An 18,566-nucleotide genomic window follows, 5' to 3' on the forward strand; every position below is an offset into this window, starting at 1 on the left:
TGTTCTAACCGCCCCATAAAACTCTCATAGGACAGGTAACTCTTATACCCTCCGATATTTCTCTGACTAAAAGAGGGACATCCTATTCCATAAAAAATCATCATCATCATCATCATCATCATCATTTGACTGTGTTGCTTCAGCCACTCTGGGTAGATTACAACATACATAAAAATGTAATAAAACATGAAACATTCAAAATCTTCCCTATACAGGGCTGCCTTCAAATGTCTTCTAAAGGTTGTATAGTTACTTATCTCCTTGGCTCGGCGGTTGCATAACTCCATACCACTCAACATTTCTCCGATGAAAATAGGACATCCTAAGAAAAAGTGGGACATTCTACTATGAAATCAGGAACTGGGATGTCTTCTGTAAATCCAGGACTGTCCCTGGAAAATAGGGACACTTGGAGGGTCTGAATTCTTTAAAGTTGTTTTGTCACCCTACAAATTTCCCCGAGACACATGCAAAATTGTAGCTAAAGTGTGTGTGTGTGTGTGTGTGTGTGTGTGTGTGCGCGTGTACCAGAGGAATAACTTTCTCTCCCGGAGGGAGAGAGTCAGATAGCAGGTGACCTTCAGATACACTCTATTTATATAAAATTCTATAAATTATACATGGCTTTTCAATCAATATTAGGCTCTGTTCCAGGGATCCCCCTTCCCCAGTAGGAACAGAACAATTTCAGAGCCTGCAGTATTGATTCATTCCTTAATATCTCTTTCTCAGCAACAGCATTTTATCCATTAAGATGGGATTTCTCCTCCCCTCCACCTCCAGAATGGGCCATTCTAAAATCACTCTTAGCAGAATCAGTACACCAGTGTTATTTTGCCACCTCTCTGGCGTTGAGATGCTTTCCAAAATTTAGGGACCTTTTCTGTTTGCACCATAGGAAGAGTTTGGGGAGATGCAATGTAATTGGACATAAAGGTAAAGGTAAAGGGACCCCTGACTATTAGGTCCAGTCGTGGCAACTCTGGGGTCGCGGCGCTCATCTCGTTTTATTGGCCAAGGGTGCCAGCGTACAGCTTCCGGGTCATGTGGCCAGCATGACTAAGCCGCTTCTGGCAAAACAGAGCAGCACACAGAAACGCCGTTTACCTTCCCGCCAGAGGGGTACCTATTTATCTACTTGCACTTTGACGTGCTTTCAAACTGCTAGGTTGGCAGGAGCAGGGACCGAGCAACGGGAGCTCACCCCATCACGGGGATTTGAACCGCCGACCTTCTGATCGGCAAGTCCTAGGCTCTGTGGTTTAACCCACAGCGCCACCCGCATCCCATAATTGGACATAGCCAAGTACAAATCTAAACCAACAGGTTGACAACGGGAAGGAAGATCCCCACCATCAGGCCACTTTCCAGTAGATTACATAGAATATGCCCTATTATACCTGATAATCTCCTTTAAGCTTTATATTAACTCTCACGTTATATTAACTCCCATCCCCACATATTATACATTTTTAAAAGCATACTTCATTCGAAATATTGGTAGGTTTCTCAAATCTGGGTCTCTGGCTGTTGTTGGACTAAAACTGCCATCATCCCTGTCCTGCTAGCCTGGCTTTAGTTGCGATGCTCTAGTGACCTCCTTGCTTGACTGCTACAAGGCGCTCTGCACAGACCTGCCCTTGAAGACAGTCCAAAAGCTGCCACTAGTGCAGAATGCAGCTGTGCTTAAGATTGGCAGGTGGGGCAGTCTGATGGGACCACGTGCCACCAGTCTAGACCACGTGCCTCCAGTCCATTGTTGGCAGCCATCTGCCTCGAGACGAGTGCACCTCTGGGATTGAAGTCAAACTGCTGTGACCTTCCGGGGGTGGACCCCCCTCTCAGCTTCACCTATGTGATCCAAAGCAAAGCAGAGCAATACGTTTGGCACCGGCTTGGCTGCAGGAGTTGCTGGAAGGAGGAATTCAAGATGCCATCCTACTGTCTTAGGGACTCATCTCTGAATTTGTGTAGGGTTTAATCCTCAACATTTTCTTCTCCCGCAAGGTAGCAAAGATTTAGAATCATAGTTTTCCTTATCCTAGATGGGCTCCCTTTCCAGACTGACAAGCCCCATCTGCACCAAGTACCTCTCTTTTCCAGCCTCGTTAAAAAGAGGCTGCTTTGTCAGTTGTATTATTTTTATATTTTGTCATTTGCTGGCCCGGCTTCCTTTGGGAGGAAAGGCGGGAGAAGCACATATGTAAATAAATGAAACAGAATTTCCAATCTGAGGTCATACGTCACGGAACACCAGTTGTGAGGGGAGGTCTATTTTCTCATCATATCCTGCATCTGGGCTTCCTGGAAGTTATCTAGCCACAGTGGAAAGCAGGATGCTAGAAGGACCGGCATATCAACTGCTTTCAAAGCACAGCATTTTAACATCAACTTCATTAAGAAGCGATCTAACTGGCAAGCCCAGAGGGGAGAACCCCTTTTTCATTAGTGCACTAAAAGGGAGCTTAGCACGACGACATGGATATGCAAAGCATTTCAGCTACAAACAATATACAGTGGTATCTCAGGTTAAGAACTTAATTTGTTCTTGAGGTCCGTTCTTAACCTGAAACTGTTCTTAACCTGAAGCACCACTTTAGCTAATGGGGCCTCCTGCTGCCGCCATGCCGCTGGAGCACAATTTCTCTTTTCATCCTGAAGCAAAGTTCTTAACCCGAGGTAATATTTCTGGGTTAGCAGAGTCTGTAACCTGAAGCGTATGTAACCCGAGGTACCACTGTATTGCAAAGGCTTGCGAATCCGCTGTGATTTAAAGGAAGGAAGAATAATGTTTCCAAAAGCCCCCAAATACACCACTAGTGCAGAGATGGGGGTGGGGGAAGGAGGAATCACACCGCTTAGTATATAAAACACTCTTTATTATACAATTAGAAACATTTTTTTTAAAAATAGGGATCACATACCAGTTGCATGTGGCAGATAGTAACTGATGGGGGGGAGACAGAGACTAAGCCCCCTCTTTATTACAGTTCGAGGACATAAGACAGAACAGTTGCCTCTATTCAGTCCTACCACCTCCTCCCAAGTTCAAGACTCATGTTAAACTATAAAAGTGCAAGTAGGCATGGCGTTGGCTTACATGTCTTGGTCCCATCTCTGCAGCACTGACATTATACTGGGAAACAAACCTGCCAATGTAACAGAAATCCAAGGCAGAACTGAACAGACGGGTGGCACTTAGCCTCCCCGAACCGCCCTATTTCCTCCTGCCAAATGCCTTCTTACGGCAATTTTGTCCTCTATGCCAAATGGCCTTCCCGTTTTGCAGCCCTTCCTGCAGGGAGAAAAAACTATTCAGAACTGCCAGGGAACATTTATGAAAAGAACACGCATGGAGGAAAAGAAAGGATTTGATCCCCTTAAAGCAAGAAGCCACGCGGAACCTGGTTCTGCTAAAACGAGGATCAGAATCAGAACCTGTGTGTATGCACAATAGGCAGCTAGCTTCCAGAAGGATCTCTGTCCTCAGTCTGTTTTTTTTCTCTCCCCCCCCCCCACTTTTCAGTAATTTAAGACCTTTGAGAAAAAAATGCAGAGTTCTGCAAAGAGACAGCTATTGCAGGTTTGCAGAACTGCGCCAAGGGAAAATGCTATTGAACTAGGGAGAAAATGGGTTCAGCTTGGGCTGAGTGTAACATTTCAGCGGCAGGCAGAACGGATCAAACGAATGAGGGGGGTGTGAATGCAGCCACCTCAGCCAACAGTGGAAGAAGTACAGGGTTAAACTCATGATTTCTGCTGCTACGCATTTTGCATCATGAAAACTTTTGCCGACTTTTGTTTCTGCACAGCTTGAACCACGGAAGTGTCCATTTCCCAAATTTCCCACCACCTGCCCAGCTCTGTGCAAACAGGCTGTGGGCCAAGTTGAATTCAGATCAGCTCTTGTCTGAGGTAAGCTCATACTGAAGATAAGCCCTTTCAGGTTTATTTCACCTACTTCCCCTTTTTAGACGCAGAGAAGATGATCTCTGGGGGAAACAAGAAACCGAACTTCTGATCAGAAGCAGACTAGTAAAGCGAACTTGTTAACTCATTTTCAAAAGCTGCAAGGGGATTATATTCCAAAATGTAACATTAAACATCTTCCGGACTGTGTGTGTGTAATGCTGCAGCTGAAAACCACCTTGGGAGTTCTAAGAAAAACAATTAGGCCAGGGTTCTGTGACAAAATATACTTCTTAGTTCACCAGACCAGTGGTTTTCAGTGCGCCGTGGCACCCTGGGGTGCCTTGAATGATGGTCAGGGGTGCTGCGGGCAACACTGGCCTCTGTCCTTCCCTCCCTTCCTCTGAGGCCCTCTGGAGTCTCTGCCTTCCAAAGGCAAGTGCAGCTGTTTGTTGCAGCAGCCCTGGCTACAAGTTCCCCAGGCGAATGGCGTCCCTGGTGCTGGCCAAGGGGTGCTGGTCGCCAGGAGTTGAGGAGGCCTTAGAGTAAGCAAGTGAGTGGGTGAGGGAGCCCAACCAGCTGGTCTGCCAGCCCTTGCTGTTGGGAATGGACAAACAAATCCCAGACCCCTGTGGGGCTGTTGTGAGGAGGTGGGGGACCGGGGGTGGTAGCTGCGGCTGCCCGGAGGACTCCCAAGGAGAGGTGAGAGGAGAGGAGGCCGAGGAAGCACTCCACTAGGGAGGGTGTTCAAAGAGGGTTGAGAGGCTGCCAGCCCTGCAAGGGGTGACACAACTGGGCCCCCGGCCCCCACAGGGGTGCTGCAGAAAAAATGTAGTTGATCAAGGGAGCTGTGGACTCAAAAAGGTTGAAAACCTCAGCACTAGACCACTGAATGAAGGGGGAGGGAGGAATCTTCATCCCCACAAGGTTTCAGAAGTGGGTCACATTGACTTAGACCAACCCCCCTCTCCACTGGAACAGCCCTTTTGTATAAGCTTTCACATACAAATAAAAACAAGGTTACACAAAGGACACACCAATCCTCATCCGTTCGTATCAGAACATTTCTAAGGAGTTTAAATACTTCTGGGTTTTCAGCGTTCGCGAGCCGAAATGTTCGAGTACCAAGGCATTCGAGAACCAAGGTTCCACTGTGCTACGGTTTATGGGGAAATTGTTCCATTTGGTTGTGTACTTTTGGGTGTGTTTCATTTATTATTTACGCCTGCTTTTGTCATACGGTTAATGTAAACCTCTCCAAGTTTTGTAAGCCACCTTGAGCACAGTTTTAACTACGGAAAGGCGGCCTACAGATAAAACGATAATGATTTATGCTTGTTTTGCCTCACAGGGCTCAACGAGAACCACCGACAAATTTATTCAGTTCCATCGGCATATCTTGCTGTGACATTGCAACAGTAGAAGTTAACAGGTATCTTTAAAGAAGAACAATATATTGTGTGTTGGATCCAAAGATTCTGCTCTGATCGCGAAAGGACCCTTTCAACCCTGGGAAGACTTCTGTGAACAGATACTCCCATCTATCAATGGATGGAATATTGCTATTAATCACCATGCTTTGAGTTTCCAATGCTAATTTTCTATAGTTGCATTTATGCTACCAAAATGTGCTCCCTCACTGCTATTACTCCACCCAAGTACATGGCAGGACAAATGCACATTACCCTGGGTGTAATTCCTCTGTACTGGACCTTCACAACATTAATGTCACAACATTAATGTACATTAATGTCTATTTACCAAGGGAAGAGGGAGCAGAAGAGAGGGAGGAAAAAACCCTGTATTTAACATGTCCTTCATCATGCTAATTTTCCACCAGCAGTTCCATCAGTATGCATTAGTGAATGGAAAAACCTTGTTTCCCTTACACCTCTGCAGCACAGGCTGGAATGCAAAGCTACACAGCAGGAAGAATTATGCACTCAAAATAAATAAAAACAAACGAACAAGCATGCTTTCAGTGCAATCCTGTCTACTCAGACGTAAGTCCCACTGAGTTCAGTCAGACGTAACTCACAGGCAAGCTTAGGTAAACTGCCTCCATGCAATAATATCCTTTGTTGATTGAATATATTCTGCTTGTCAAAACAAGCGAACTATACATCACAATGGCCACCAGGTGTCAGCGTTCCACAACTTTCTGCTGGAATACGGATTCTTTGAACAAGTTTCCTGCAACTTCTTTTAAAAAAACAAAGCGATTTACCACATTTACACTGGGAAAAGTTAAAAGGACGACTTTCCTCTTGGAAAAAACTGTTGGTACCTTTTCAGAAGCATCTTAATACCTGACACGTGAAGGGGATAGGGCTGAGAAGGATAGAGGTCTAACCTTATAAATAGGATTTTAAAAATATATAGCCTTTTAACTATAGTTTAAATTTACGAAGCAAAGGGCAAACACTCAGGGTCTTTTAGCCGTTAAGGCAGTACTTGTGGCCTGAGCACAGAGGGGCCTCCACTCCGGCTACACACATACCGCCCCCAAAGTGCAGTGTAAAATAGGGGTCAGGACTGTTCTGAAAGAGGTGCCAAAGGTTTGCAGCAGCCTACCCTCAGATATTTTAGACTAAAACTCTCACCATCATTTGTGAGTTGGGAACCCAAAAGATCCGGAAATCTCCAGGTGGGGGGGGGGGCTGGTTCATGCTACACAAAGCTGATTCTGCATTTCGGAGGCAATTAAACTCACTGACTGCAAGAGGCAAAAGGGGCATGTTTGTGCATGTACGGTGCCATAAGGAACGAAGCCTATAATCACAACCCTGGCATTCTGAATCATTAAACTACCTCTGTTTTGATGATCTGGCTATTCTAGAGTCGCCCAGCAGTGCTCTTTGAACTAGTGTTGCCTCTTGCACTTTTCTGGTGTCGACTGTGCGCAAATCACATTGTTCCACCTGCTCTACACCTCTCCACTTCTATAACACTAGGTTCAACATTATTTGCAAGCGGAGGTTTAAGGCTATGAGCACCGACTAATGAAGCGAGCTCAGCATGTCTACATAAATTTGAGAGCGAGTCTAGAAAGATGGGGGTCCATCTGGAAACCCACCTGTCCCTGGTGACATCTTGGATACAACCAGAATAGTATTCTGGACAGCGATCTGTCCCTGGTCAGAGATCTGTCCCTGGTCAGGCTGGTTCCCAAAACTGGAACACAGCCAACTCCTTTCCTGCCTTTTCTCGTATTCAGTTCTCTCTTCTACATTTCTTGAAGTATGCAGGTGTGCAGCGCAGATATTTAAACCAAATTTGCAACGTCACAGTTATTTGATTAAGAATACTGATAAGAAAACTGCGGACTAGTAATAAATACGTTTCAGATCCCTTAACTCAAAAAACCTGAAGCTTCGCGATCCTGCCTACCCGAGCTACCTCCACCTGACTTTTTTTTTAATCGGTTCCCGGAGGGGCCCAATAATGTCGCCGTCACAACCCTTTCTTCTGCAACACGTCCCCATTGGGTTTTGGGGACGAGCCGTTTTCCATTGCTCTATTGGCAAAGTTCCAGTCCACGGGGCAGATGAGCTGCTGAGTCTTTTTGTAGGTCCAGTAGGGGTTAAGTATTACGGTGACGGCGCTCATCCCTGTGAAGACGACAGCAAAATGCAGGAGGCCGAGGTTCTCCACAACAGCGTTCCAGTTAGAAATACACACCCACCACATGTGGTAGGTAAGAATCATGCGGCAATGGAACATGTGGATCATCAGCCACTGGTTTGCCTTCCAGAAGGAAGTGTTCGCCAAGCCGACCTGGAAGAGAAGAAAATCAAAAGTTAAGACTCTATATATAACGCGTATTTTTCATGGGAGTTGTATTCAGAACACATTTCACCTCAAATCACACCACCATGAACAGGTGCAAAGTTTGCCAGTACAGTGGTGCCTTGGTTCCCAAACACCGAAAACCCAGAAGTAAGTGTTTTCGGAAGCCAAACGTCCGATGAGGCTGCCGGCTATTGTTTCCTGGGCACCTGCACCAATCAGAAGCTGCACCTTGGTTTTTGAACATTTCGGAAGTCAAACGGACTTCGGGAATGGATTAAGTTTGGTGCTTTTGTTTTTGCTATTTATTTTGCATTTTTTGTTTTCGAGGCTTATTTTGGTTAATTTATTTTTGTGACTGTGTGGAACCCAGTTCAGCTACTGATTGATTGATTGTGTGGCTGCAGAAATGGATAAAAGCCTCCCATCCAAACAATGACTATTATCAGTGGAGGTAAGAAAAAAAAAGTAATTTTTATTTTTATCATCTACAATACTGTCTTATTTATTTTATAGTTTTTTATTTTATTATACAGTACATTGATTATTGCTTTCATTTTTTGGATTAACGGTCTCGTTAGATAGTAAAATTCAAATTAATTTGCTGTTTTAGGGGTTGTTTTTAAGAGTCAATGGATTCATCTGTTTGGCATTACTTTCCATGGGAAAGCACGCCTTGGTTTTGGAACACTTTGGTTTCGGAATGGAATTCCAGAACAGATTAAGTTTGAGAACCAAGGTACCACTGTATAGATATTTACACACCAAACTCTCTGGAAGTCAACCGTTTTAAAATGCCAGGAGGCTTTTCCAAAAGGAAGAAACACGCTGGCATTGAAAGCAATAAGCTTGGGCAATGACTGATGACCGGAACGTGAAGATGACAGGCATCTCAGAACAGCAATACGGGTCGTTCCCAAGAGCTGATACTAAGACATGCACCTTTCTCAATCAGGGGGTGTGGTGCCTCTGAGGACCAACAAGAGTTCCTCCTCAGCGTCTTAGAAACTCTGATCTATAAGCTAGGAGCCAAATGGCTCTTTAAGCTAAGGATACAGTAGCCAGGATGGAATGTCTAGTTGCCCATTTGGGGACAAGGCAGCTCTAAAATCTTATTTTTCAAAGGATGGGCGGACTGTAATGGATTCTCAGTTAAACGTCTGGCCAGTTCAGATGACAACCTTGAGCTCAAGTTAAGAGCTTTGAGAACTTAAAAGATAAGTCACTTGATCCAGGGACTGTCTGTCTGTCTGTCTGTCTGTCTGTCTGTCTGTCTGTCTGTCTCTCTCTCTCTCTCTCTCTCTCTCTCTCTCTCGTGTGTGTGTGTCCTGTTTTTCTCCCTTCCTCTTTTTCTCAATTGTTTCATCACATGAGAATATTCTTCACATCTGTGGGGTAAATGAAAACAAGCTGCAGCAATTCACGCTGTTCACTGCTCCTGCTCAGGCTGCATAGAAAAAGTATTCTCATTACATTACAGATCTTAGGGATAACCCATAGTATTAGAAAAGAACACAGGATAAATCCTGCACGAAGTCCCCAACACAGCGGTGAAGCTTGAGCGCTTATAGTGAACAGCTAAGCTTCCCAATGCAGGAGCCTGTTAATTTAATGTTTACTCAAAAACACAAAGAGTCAGCATTTGGGCGAGTCTGCCTTAATTAAACTCTTTAATGTGAGTTAAAGAAAGAGCTGCTACCAGACTGTCCCTGGCTTGTGTCCCTGAATATGGAATAAGAAGGTTCCATTAAACCAAGTCAAAAAAAAAAAGGGGGGGGTGGGTGGGGGTGGGGGAAAGGCTTGAAACTGAAGACAAGTTTATCTCTAGAACTTTACAGAAGGAAGATTTCTTGTTCTCTGCCATGGATGGCAATCTCTCTACATCAAAACATAACCAGCAGAAAGACTCACAAGCCGGAAGAGGTGATGGATCTGAGAAACGCACAAAAAGGAAACAATAACACAAACAGGACAATCGACAATATAAGAATCCGTTACAAATCTGTTTCAACCAATAAGCCTTTTTCAAAATGTGTCGCAATTATCGAAAGTCCTTGGGGGGGAAATATTTTGAACCAACGTCTTTGGGGAAATGTATCCAAAGTCCTCATGTGCATTTTGTATTTTGACTCAGCATCTTTCTATCTTGTTAATAGGCTGTTGTCCAACATGCACGTTGGATTGTTTGACTCAAATTGAACCCAGCCTTTCTTCCCAGGACCAGAAAAGAATGTTCTCCCATCATTAAGGCGCCCTAAAAAAACTAAACGAAAACACTATCCAAAATGCCTTTTCAGAGGCTGCAGGTGGATGGAAGAGAGAAGGAAGGAAAACTTGCCTTCCATGAACTGCCTAAAGCAAGCATAGGCAAACTTGGCCCTCCAGATGTTTTGGAACTACAATTCCCATCATCCTTGACCACTGGTCCTGTTAGCTAGGGATGATGGGAGTTGTAGTCCCAAAACATCTGGAGGGCCAAGTTTGCCTATGTCTGGCCTAAAGCTAACTTATCTTAGGATCGCTAGATAAATCCTGGCTAAAACTGGATTCCATAGGGCTGCAGGTTTCAAAACTGCAGACTATGTCTATTTCCAACAAAGCAAAATAGGTTGTTAGTACACACTCCCTCTTTATATGGTAAGACGATCATGCCACAGTTTCTAAGCAAGTGACAACCTGACCACTTTAAAGAGTATGCAAGAGAAAGATAAATGTTTAATTGCTCCTTTGACTCGAATGCTGGCGTGGTTTCTTTGTTTGTAAATAGCACCCTGTGATCAGCATGCCATTCCCTCTAATTTTTGATGGGTGGTAACACACAAAACAGTATTATTATTATTGTTTATTCAAATTGTACACCACCCTTTATCAAAAGATCTCATACATTTCCTGCAAAAGAGACACAAACCTCTAATTCCTGAGTATGCTCAAGCTACCCAATATTAGAAGCGCTAGTTGAAAAGTAGAGCAAGGAATACAAGATTAATAGGTGAGAGTACTCCTGAACAGGTGCAGAGTGCCTTTCCCTCAAGATTAATGCCCCAAATGGAATTAATCCCAATGAAACACAGAAGAAGAAGCAGAAGAAGAAGAAGAGGAGGAGGAGGAGTTTGGATTTGATATCCCGCTTTATCACTACCCGAAGGAGTCTCAAAGCAGCTAACATTCTCCTTTCCCTTCCTTCCCCACAACAAACACTCTGTGAGGTGAGTGGGGCTGAGAGACTTCAGAGAAGTGTGACTGGCCCAAGGTCACCCAGCAGCTGCATGTGGAGGAGCGGAGACGCGAACCCCGTTCCCCAGATTACGAGACTACCACTCTTAACCACTACACCACACTGGCTCTCTCCCAACAGATGTTCAGTTTGTGAGAATGTTCAGAATTTTTGCAAGTGAAGTCGAGGATAGAGTTTGAATTTGCTTTCTTCGTAAGCTGAGAGCACTACACTAACAACAACACATATTGGTTTTGAACGATAGTCACTTTCCACTGTTTATAGCTAATTCCATCCAGAAAGAATGCCTGAAAAGTCTAAAATCAACTTTATCAAGGGTGGTTTCTGTTCTTTTATGTGCAAGCGATGGGGTTCTCTTGTATGTGTAGGTGAGCTTGGTGAATATTGTAAATATGGAAAATCTAGAGATTAATTACTCGGAAACCAAGGCTATGGTCTTTGGAAAAGGAAGGCAAGAAACTCCTGACTGTTATATTTGGCAATAACAGCTAGAATATTATTTGCACAGAAATGGAAGGAAGAGAAGGTTCAGACAAAGGAGGAAGAGCTTTTGAAAGTAATGGACTATGCAGATATGGCAAAGCTGACAGCGAAATTAAAGAGACAGAAATGATGAACTTTTTATAGAATACTGGAGGCCTTTCATGAACTATTAAAAAAATATATTGCAGTCAAATGAAATCGTGGGCAGGATTCAAGATAAAAGCAGCGGACGAAAAATGATAAATTAATTGTAACAGAGAAACTTTTTGTAATCGATGATTATATAATGCAGTAGAAAACGTTTGAGTAAAAACGCTGTGGAGGTGAGGGTGTGATGTCAGCTTATGAAACAATGCAATTATTTTGACTGGAAGGTTATTGTGAAAATGTTTGGAAAAACCTAGTAACAAATTATATATAAAGAAACGCCTTAAGGTCAACAGATGAGCAACCAACAGATCACAGTTACAAGTTTGAAAATCTAGGTTTTTGTTGTTGTTTTATAAAAATACACTTTCTGGGAAGACTTCTAGGAAGGCCATAAAGCTTTCAGCTTTCAGTTAGAAGCTTGGGCGCCATATCATACAAAGGTTGGTTGCCTAAATGCCCCTGGCCAGGAGACTAGACCTTTGAAGATCACCACCCTCCAGAAAAGATGCATACCTGACAGTGTTCATCTGAGCAAGGTATTTAAGACCTCATTTGTCCCCTCCAGGCCTTGGCAGGCCAAGCTTCTCAGACAGAGCTCTTTTGAGGCACCACAGCTCTGGCCTGCCTTGCCCCAAAGGCTTCCACTCGAAAGACAGGGCAACACAGTTTGTGATGGTGGCATTAATAGGACAGTGGTTTTAGACCAGGGGTCGGCAAACTTTTTCAACAGGGGGCCGGTCCAATGTCCCTCAGACCTTGTTGGGGGCCGGAACATATTTTGAAGGGGGGGGAAGAACGAATTCCTATGCCCCACAAATAACTCAGAGATGCATTTTAAATAAAAGCACACATTCTACTCATGTAAAAACACGCTGATTCCTGGACCATCCGTGGGCCGGATTTAGAAGGCGACTGGGCCGAATCCGGCCCCCGGGCCTTAGTTTGCCTACCCATGTTTTAGACCTTTGCTCACCCAACATCTCACCTTTAAAAGCATCCACGATATGCAAGTGAAAGGCGTACTCATCTCCAGCAACATTCCCATCAAGGGGATGTAGTGCCCGGACTTTATGTTGGTGACCAGGCCGAAAAAGCCACCGAAGGCAAGGAAATGGTGAACGACTAAGAACAAGTCAAATGTCCTGAAGACAACATTGGAAACGTGAACAGCTACATTTTCGAGCAGGAAGAAGCCAGAGGCTATGAGGCAGTTGAACCAGCTCCACTCCTGCTGGGAGTAGACCTTGTCGGCTTGAAAAACCGGATCAAAAAGCAAGGCCCACAAGCCAGCGACACAACTCTGGATGCCAAACACGCCTCGTGTAGCAGCCAGGTTCCAGAAGACTTTCTCCTTCACTGGCAACAAGCGGTAAGTGGCTACCATCCATGAAGACAGGCAGTGCGAGAGGCAGAACACTCCCAAGTAGAGGAAGAAGCCGGCCGCCACTAGCTTCAGACGGACTTCCCACAGAACGTAATCCCACGAAAACAGGGACGAGGATGTCAGCCCAGCAGTTTCAAGATTCATTTCTTCAGTTCACGCTGCAAAGCTGAACTTGTGAGAGTGTGTTTCCCCCACACCCAAGAAGCTCTCGCCGTCTCGGGCCTGCTTACGGATCTCGAACTTCTGCCGTTAGGTTTAGCTGTGGCCCAATACACGCTGCCATCTGGAGAGGAAAACAAAGAGGAAAGCTATACAGTGGTACCTCAGGTTACAAACACCTCAGGTTACAAACACTTCGGGTTACAGACTCCGCTAACCCGGAAGTAGTACCTCGGGTTAAGAACTTTACCTCAGGATGAGAACAGAAATTGTGTGGCGGCAGCAGGAAGCCCCATTAGCTAAAGTGGTACCTCAGGTTAAGAACGGTTTCAGGTTAAGAAAGGACCTCTGGAACAAATTAAGCTCCACTGTAGAAAGCTATAGGCATGTTTGTGTGCCAAGGCATGTGGGCACATACACACTCATGCCTCACTAGTAGCTCTGACAACTTGCAATCAAGCGATGATGCACGCATTAGCAATAGCAGCACAATTGACCGCTTTCCCACGTTCTCTGCCTACTTCCTTCCAGGTAACATCTGGATCCATCAAGGGCAGGGCCGATGACAGGGTTCCTTGTCACCCATCATCAGGCCCTGCCAACATGGCCCCAAATCCAAATGCTGGAAATTTGCAGGCTTAGAAGTTGTGACACCAACCGTATCCTATTTTACAGCATTCACCTGTAATGCAAACATACACTTCTTTTTATCTAAATCCACTGGCTGTGACGTGGATCCCAGGAGGCAAACCGAAGAGGGAAAGGATTTAGGGGCAGAGAAGAGAATCTGCTTGGTGCGGCCTATAGGTTTACTCATCAGATAAACAAACACATGAACAACTATATATATGGCTTTTAGAAGACATCCGAAGGCAGTTCTGTACAGGGAAGTTTTTAATGTTCGATGTTTTATTGCGTTCTTTATATTTTGCTGGAAGCCGTCGGAGTGGCTGGGGTAACCCAATCAGATGGGTGGCATATAAGAAAATAAAATTATTATTATTATTACACTGACAGGTAAAGGACACTGACGTGTTCTTCCGCAAGGGCTTTTTACCAGTCCTTGGTGTGTAGGGCCTCATTTAGCAAGCTATTACATACATCCACACAAGTGTGATTCAGATTATGGTCTTAACTGAATATAGCTTAAAATGCATCTGTATAAAAGCTCTAAGCACTGTTTGTAACCATTTTGGAGGATTTTTTTTAACCAGTTGTCCCGCTTTCAATTGTGATTTCTGCATTTGTAAACAACTTTTACCGTGTTTGTTTAAATACCATATAGAAAACACTAGTTACCAAGGCTGGCAAAAACAAAACAAAACAAAACACTGTAGTTCTCTGATGAACAAGCAAGAGCAGCTATGAATACAACCAAGCAGGAAATATCTTGAACAGTTCAGCTGAAGAGTCCCTCTCCACCACACACACACACACACAATCATACAGCTTCAGACTATTTGTCCACTCAGCCCAGAAACGTCTCCTCTGAGTGGCAATGGCAGAAGTTCCACACATCAGCTGCTACCTGATCCTTTTAACCTGGAGATGCCAGGGATCAAAGGTGGAGATGTCTACATGCAAGTGGGTCACTGAGCAGTGACCCATTTCCTATAATATAATATGACAAAAGGGCACAATTCTGCCAACTCCACCCTCCTCAGGCCCCATGCAACTACTGCATGCCTCTTAATCATGGGTGAAGAATCCCATGCCAACAAATGGTCACTTGTTCAGCATTTTAGTGTTTTATGACCATGATTTTTACGGTTTTGTGATGATGCATTTGCCCTTAGATTGCCTTGACATGGTTTTCTTTTGTTTTTTGAGTTGGCAGTTTATTTGGTTCCAGCCTTACTTATTTCAGGAGATGCATATTGAAATATTCTACCTAAGTGTCTTGCTTTCATGTTCTACACTTTCAGCTCAATTACAGTGGTACCTCGAGCTACAAACGCCTCAGGTTACAAACTCCGCTAACCTGGAAGAGTTACCTCGAGTTGAGAACTTTGCTCCAGGATGAGAGCGAAAATCGTGTGCCGGCGGCACAGTGGCAGCAAGAGGCCACATTAGCGAAAGCACGCCTCTAGTTAAGAACAGTTTCAGGTTAAGAAAGGACCTCCGGAACAAATTAAGTTCATAACTAGAGGTACCACTGTAGCCCCTTAACTATTGAGCACTTTACTCATAAGGAAGCCTTGCTGAGTTTAGGGACCCTTATTGGTTTCACAGAAGGGGAGAGAAGAGAGAGGAAGTTAAGGAAGAGGAGATAACTTCAGAAAGTTTTAGCAACACACAGCGGACAACACTAATCACAATCCATCTTCATGCTGTGTCTAGCCTGTCATTTCTATTGTGTTTTTGATATGTCCCCCCCTCTCAGACAAGCACTGAGCATTGAATTGAGCAAAACAGCTGCATTTCAGGCTGTAACATGCACATGATAAACAAAGAGCAGTTTGCTTTTCATCAGGTTCCTGTTAATACATGAGAACCGCCTGTCTAACAAGCCAAAATTAGACCAGGCCATGTTATTTTGTCACACAAAGGAACAATTATAAGAGAGAGAAAGATCAGCTAAAGACAACATTATAGCAGTTTCTGGTCGTTCCACTAACTCTTTCTAAAGCACGCTAGCTCACAGATCTGAGAGGTCATGCGAGGTGCTGTGGTTTAAATCGCCTCTCACCCTCCCAAACTGTCCTTCGGAAAGAAAGCAAACAGAGCAAAGTTCTCGATGAGATCTGCTTTCCAGAGCAGGGCCGGCCAATAACGGTTAATCGCATCCTGCCTTCGCCTTGCTTCCAAACCCACTGATCCAAATTCACCCTTAGGAGGAAGATATTAGAAAACAGCAAGGGGGGGGGGGAGAACCTCAATAACAACCTTCTCTCCCCCTCCGCCCCTACCTACCAACCAGCCCCCAGGAGTGCCAGCTTGGCTCCGCGACCGTGGGTGCCCGGGGAAGTGGGCGCCATGCAGCGCGCATGGCTCTGGCACCGAACTTTGTGGGTGCCCGGCCCCTTCGTGGGGAATTTTGTGGGTGCTCGGGCACCCAGAGCCCCAGGGAGTTGTGGCAGTTATGTCAGCCCCACCGGATCGCTGAAGTTCACTGCAACTGATACAACAGCCCAGACGATGAAACGAACCCCAAGACGCGCCGGGTAGCTCTGGAAACTTCGCCGTTCCAACCCCCCGATTTTGGCCTCCGTGGAAATAAAGTAAAATAAAACGCATGTTGTGCTACTTACTGGATCCGATGTTGCAGGGACAGAGGCCTCCAGTCACTTGATCTTGTTGCTGCTCCTCGCAACTGTCCTACCCAGGGCTTCCCGTCATGCGCCTCTCGGCGAATCGGCAGACGGCGAAACCCCGGTGCGCCAGGAGCGCAGGAGGAAACGAGGCGCACGCAAAGCAGACACACACAGACATGCAACTGCTTCCCCTGGTCCTCTGTGTGTGTATGTGCGTGTTTTTTTCTTGGGGTGGGAGGGGTGGAGCCCTGAAATTTGGAGCAAACCATTTTGTTCCACTGGCAGGGGGTGGAGAGCATCGAGGAGGAGGAGCGCACCGAGCAGGAGCAACCAGTCTCTCCGCCCTTGGGTGGGAGGGATCCTGGCCTCCTCGGCCGCAAAGCGTAGGAAAAGCATTTTATACGAGCTTGCAGGGAGAGGCCGCGTTGCAAAATCGGAGGAGACGCCGTTTGTTGAACCCAGCGCAAGGTCCCCCTTGTGATGTTAGCCGCTAAATAAAGAGATCGCTTCGCAAGCGGCGCGTGACTCCCACTCACGTGACGAGTTTCACGAGGCAAATAAGCCTTTTTGAAAAAGTGCTAGTGTGAGCACTTGGTGTGGATGCGGCAGAATTCACTTCCAAGTAAATAGTTGCAGGATCAGGTTCAGCACGGCTATAATAATGATGATGATGATGATGATTTGACTGCCCTGTAGCCGCAGGTCTCAGGGCGGTTACAGAAATCGCAGGGCGGTTATAAAACCACAATATAAAAACAAAATACATGATAAAAACGGAAAGAACCCAATAAACCCCTCTCCCCAACACATTTTAAAAGGGCATTGGCTAAAGAGGAACGTTTTTGCTGGGCTCCTAAAATGTATAATGAAGGCACTAGGCAAACCTCTTCCACAAACGAGGAGCCCCTGCAAATCCCACTGTAATCCTGTGTGAAGGTACTTGGAAATAAAGCCCATTTGTTTTTACAGTGGTGCCTCGCAAGACGAAATTAATTCGTTCCGCGAGTTTTTTTGTCTAGCAAATTTTTCGTCTTGCGAAGCACGGTGTCGGAAAAGTTTTGGAAAAGCTTCAAAAATCACCAAAAACCTCAAAAAAGTCTACCACACCTCGTTCTATGAGTTGCTCCTCGAAGTCAAGTCACAACTGTATTAACGGTGTTAAGAAAAAGGAAACAAACTTGCAAAAAACGCAAGACGTTTTCGTCTTGTGAAGCAAGCCCATAGGGAAATTCGTCTTGCGAAGCAGCTCAAAAACCTCAAAACCCTTTCGTCTAGCGAGTTTTTCGTCTTGCGAGGCATTCGTCTTGCGAGGTACCACTATATTCTGGGGAAGCATGTGTGCGATAGCTGCCGGGCCATATGTGTCATAGAATCATAGAGTTCGAATGGCTCACAAGGGTTATCTAGTCTTTTGCCCAACATGGGCCTCTAACAATCCTGAGTTTAAGGGTCTTATGCTCTACCTGCTGAGCTATCCCAGGAAATAAATATCACTTACGTTTCATGGGACTTACTCCACAGAAAGCGAGCATAGGATTGGACAGCAGCCCGAGTACATTTACTTGGGAGTCCGGTTGTTAGGGTAGTAAGTACCAGCTGCAATTCACTGCCTGTTTTAGAGTGAAGCTCTGCTGTGTTTAGTGTGGTTTTATTTACAAGCATGTCGCTTACATGCGAGTAAGCCCTACTGAATTACTCATGCAGAGGATGAGCAGCGCTTGCCCTACAATCCAAACACGCATACCAGGGGAAAAAACCCAAGTATTAACTACTCCATTAACAACGTTGACGTTGCAGTGACAGTGAAAAAAAAAGCAATCAAAAACTAACTGACAATTAGTACATTATTTCTAATAACCAGCATGGGAATAATACAGTTTAAAACGCCACTTGTAGAGGAAAGTAACTGCGCCTCAGAGATGCTAAAAAATTATGGCATGTTATGTGTCTGCGGCAGTTCTGCTAGCTGAAATCTTGAGACGGGTGTGCCGATTGCACAACAGCCAACGTGTTTTGTGTGACTCATTTTTCTCCATATAATTATTGTGGGGAAGTAAAAATGGTCCCCCTGCCTGCTTTGTTGTTTTTCTCATCTTGTGGGAGTGGTAAAAAGGAGTTCTGTGGGGTACTCAGGGTGACCACGTTGCATCTGTTCTTATTTTCTGGTCCTTGTAGTTAAGAATAGGTAGTTGTGGGGCTGTCC

The 18,566-nt window shown here is 45.1% G+C and overlaps 1 protein-coding gene and 1 long non-coding RNA gene across 2 annotated transcripts in view; one reads left to right on the forward strand and one right to left on the reverse strand.

The window, feature by feature from the left end:
* The window catches only part of LOC310703501, a 419,307-nt gene that overhangs the window by 156,858 nt on the left and 243,883 nt on the right, over window positions 1–18,566 (forward strand). The gene's annotated exons all lie outside the window — the stretch shown is intronic.
* Window positions 2,859–16,571, reverse strand: CLN8 (CLN8 transmembrane ER and ERGIC protein). Its single transcript, XM_083495728.1, has 3 exons — window positions 16,361–16,571; window positions 12,552–13,233; window positions 2,859–7,686 (listed from the first exon to the last, which is right to left on the reverse strand). The coding sequence occupies exons 2-3, from the start codon at window positions 13,092–13,094 to the stop codon at window positions 7,363–7,365; spliced, it is 867 nt and encodes a 288-aa protein (XP_083351854.1). The 5' UTR covers window positions 13,095–13,233; window positions 16,361–16,571; the 3' UTR covers window positions 2,859–7,362.

The sequence above is a fragment of the Podarcis liolepis genome, assembly GCF_965112155.1.
Source record: "Podarcis liolepis genome assembly, chromosome: 3".
Lineage (NCBI taxonomy): Eukaryota > Metazoa > Chordata > Lepidosauria > Squamata > Lacertidae > Podarcis > Podarcis liolepis.

What these genes read in the sequence shown, in the direction of transcription:
- CLN8 (XM_083495728.1), bottom strand. Translation starts at nt 13,094, where the DNA reads ATGAATCTTGAAACTGCTGGGCTGACATCCTCGTCCCTGTTTTCGTGG. An exon ending in TATCGTGGATGCTTTTAAAG is followed by an intron (nt 7,687 to 12,551) that starts GTGAGATGTTGG and finishes CTTCTCTTCCAG; the next exon opens with GTCGGCTTGGCGAACACTTC.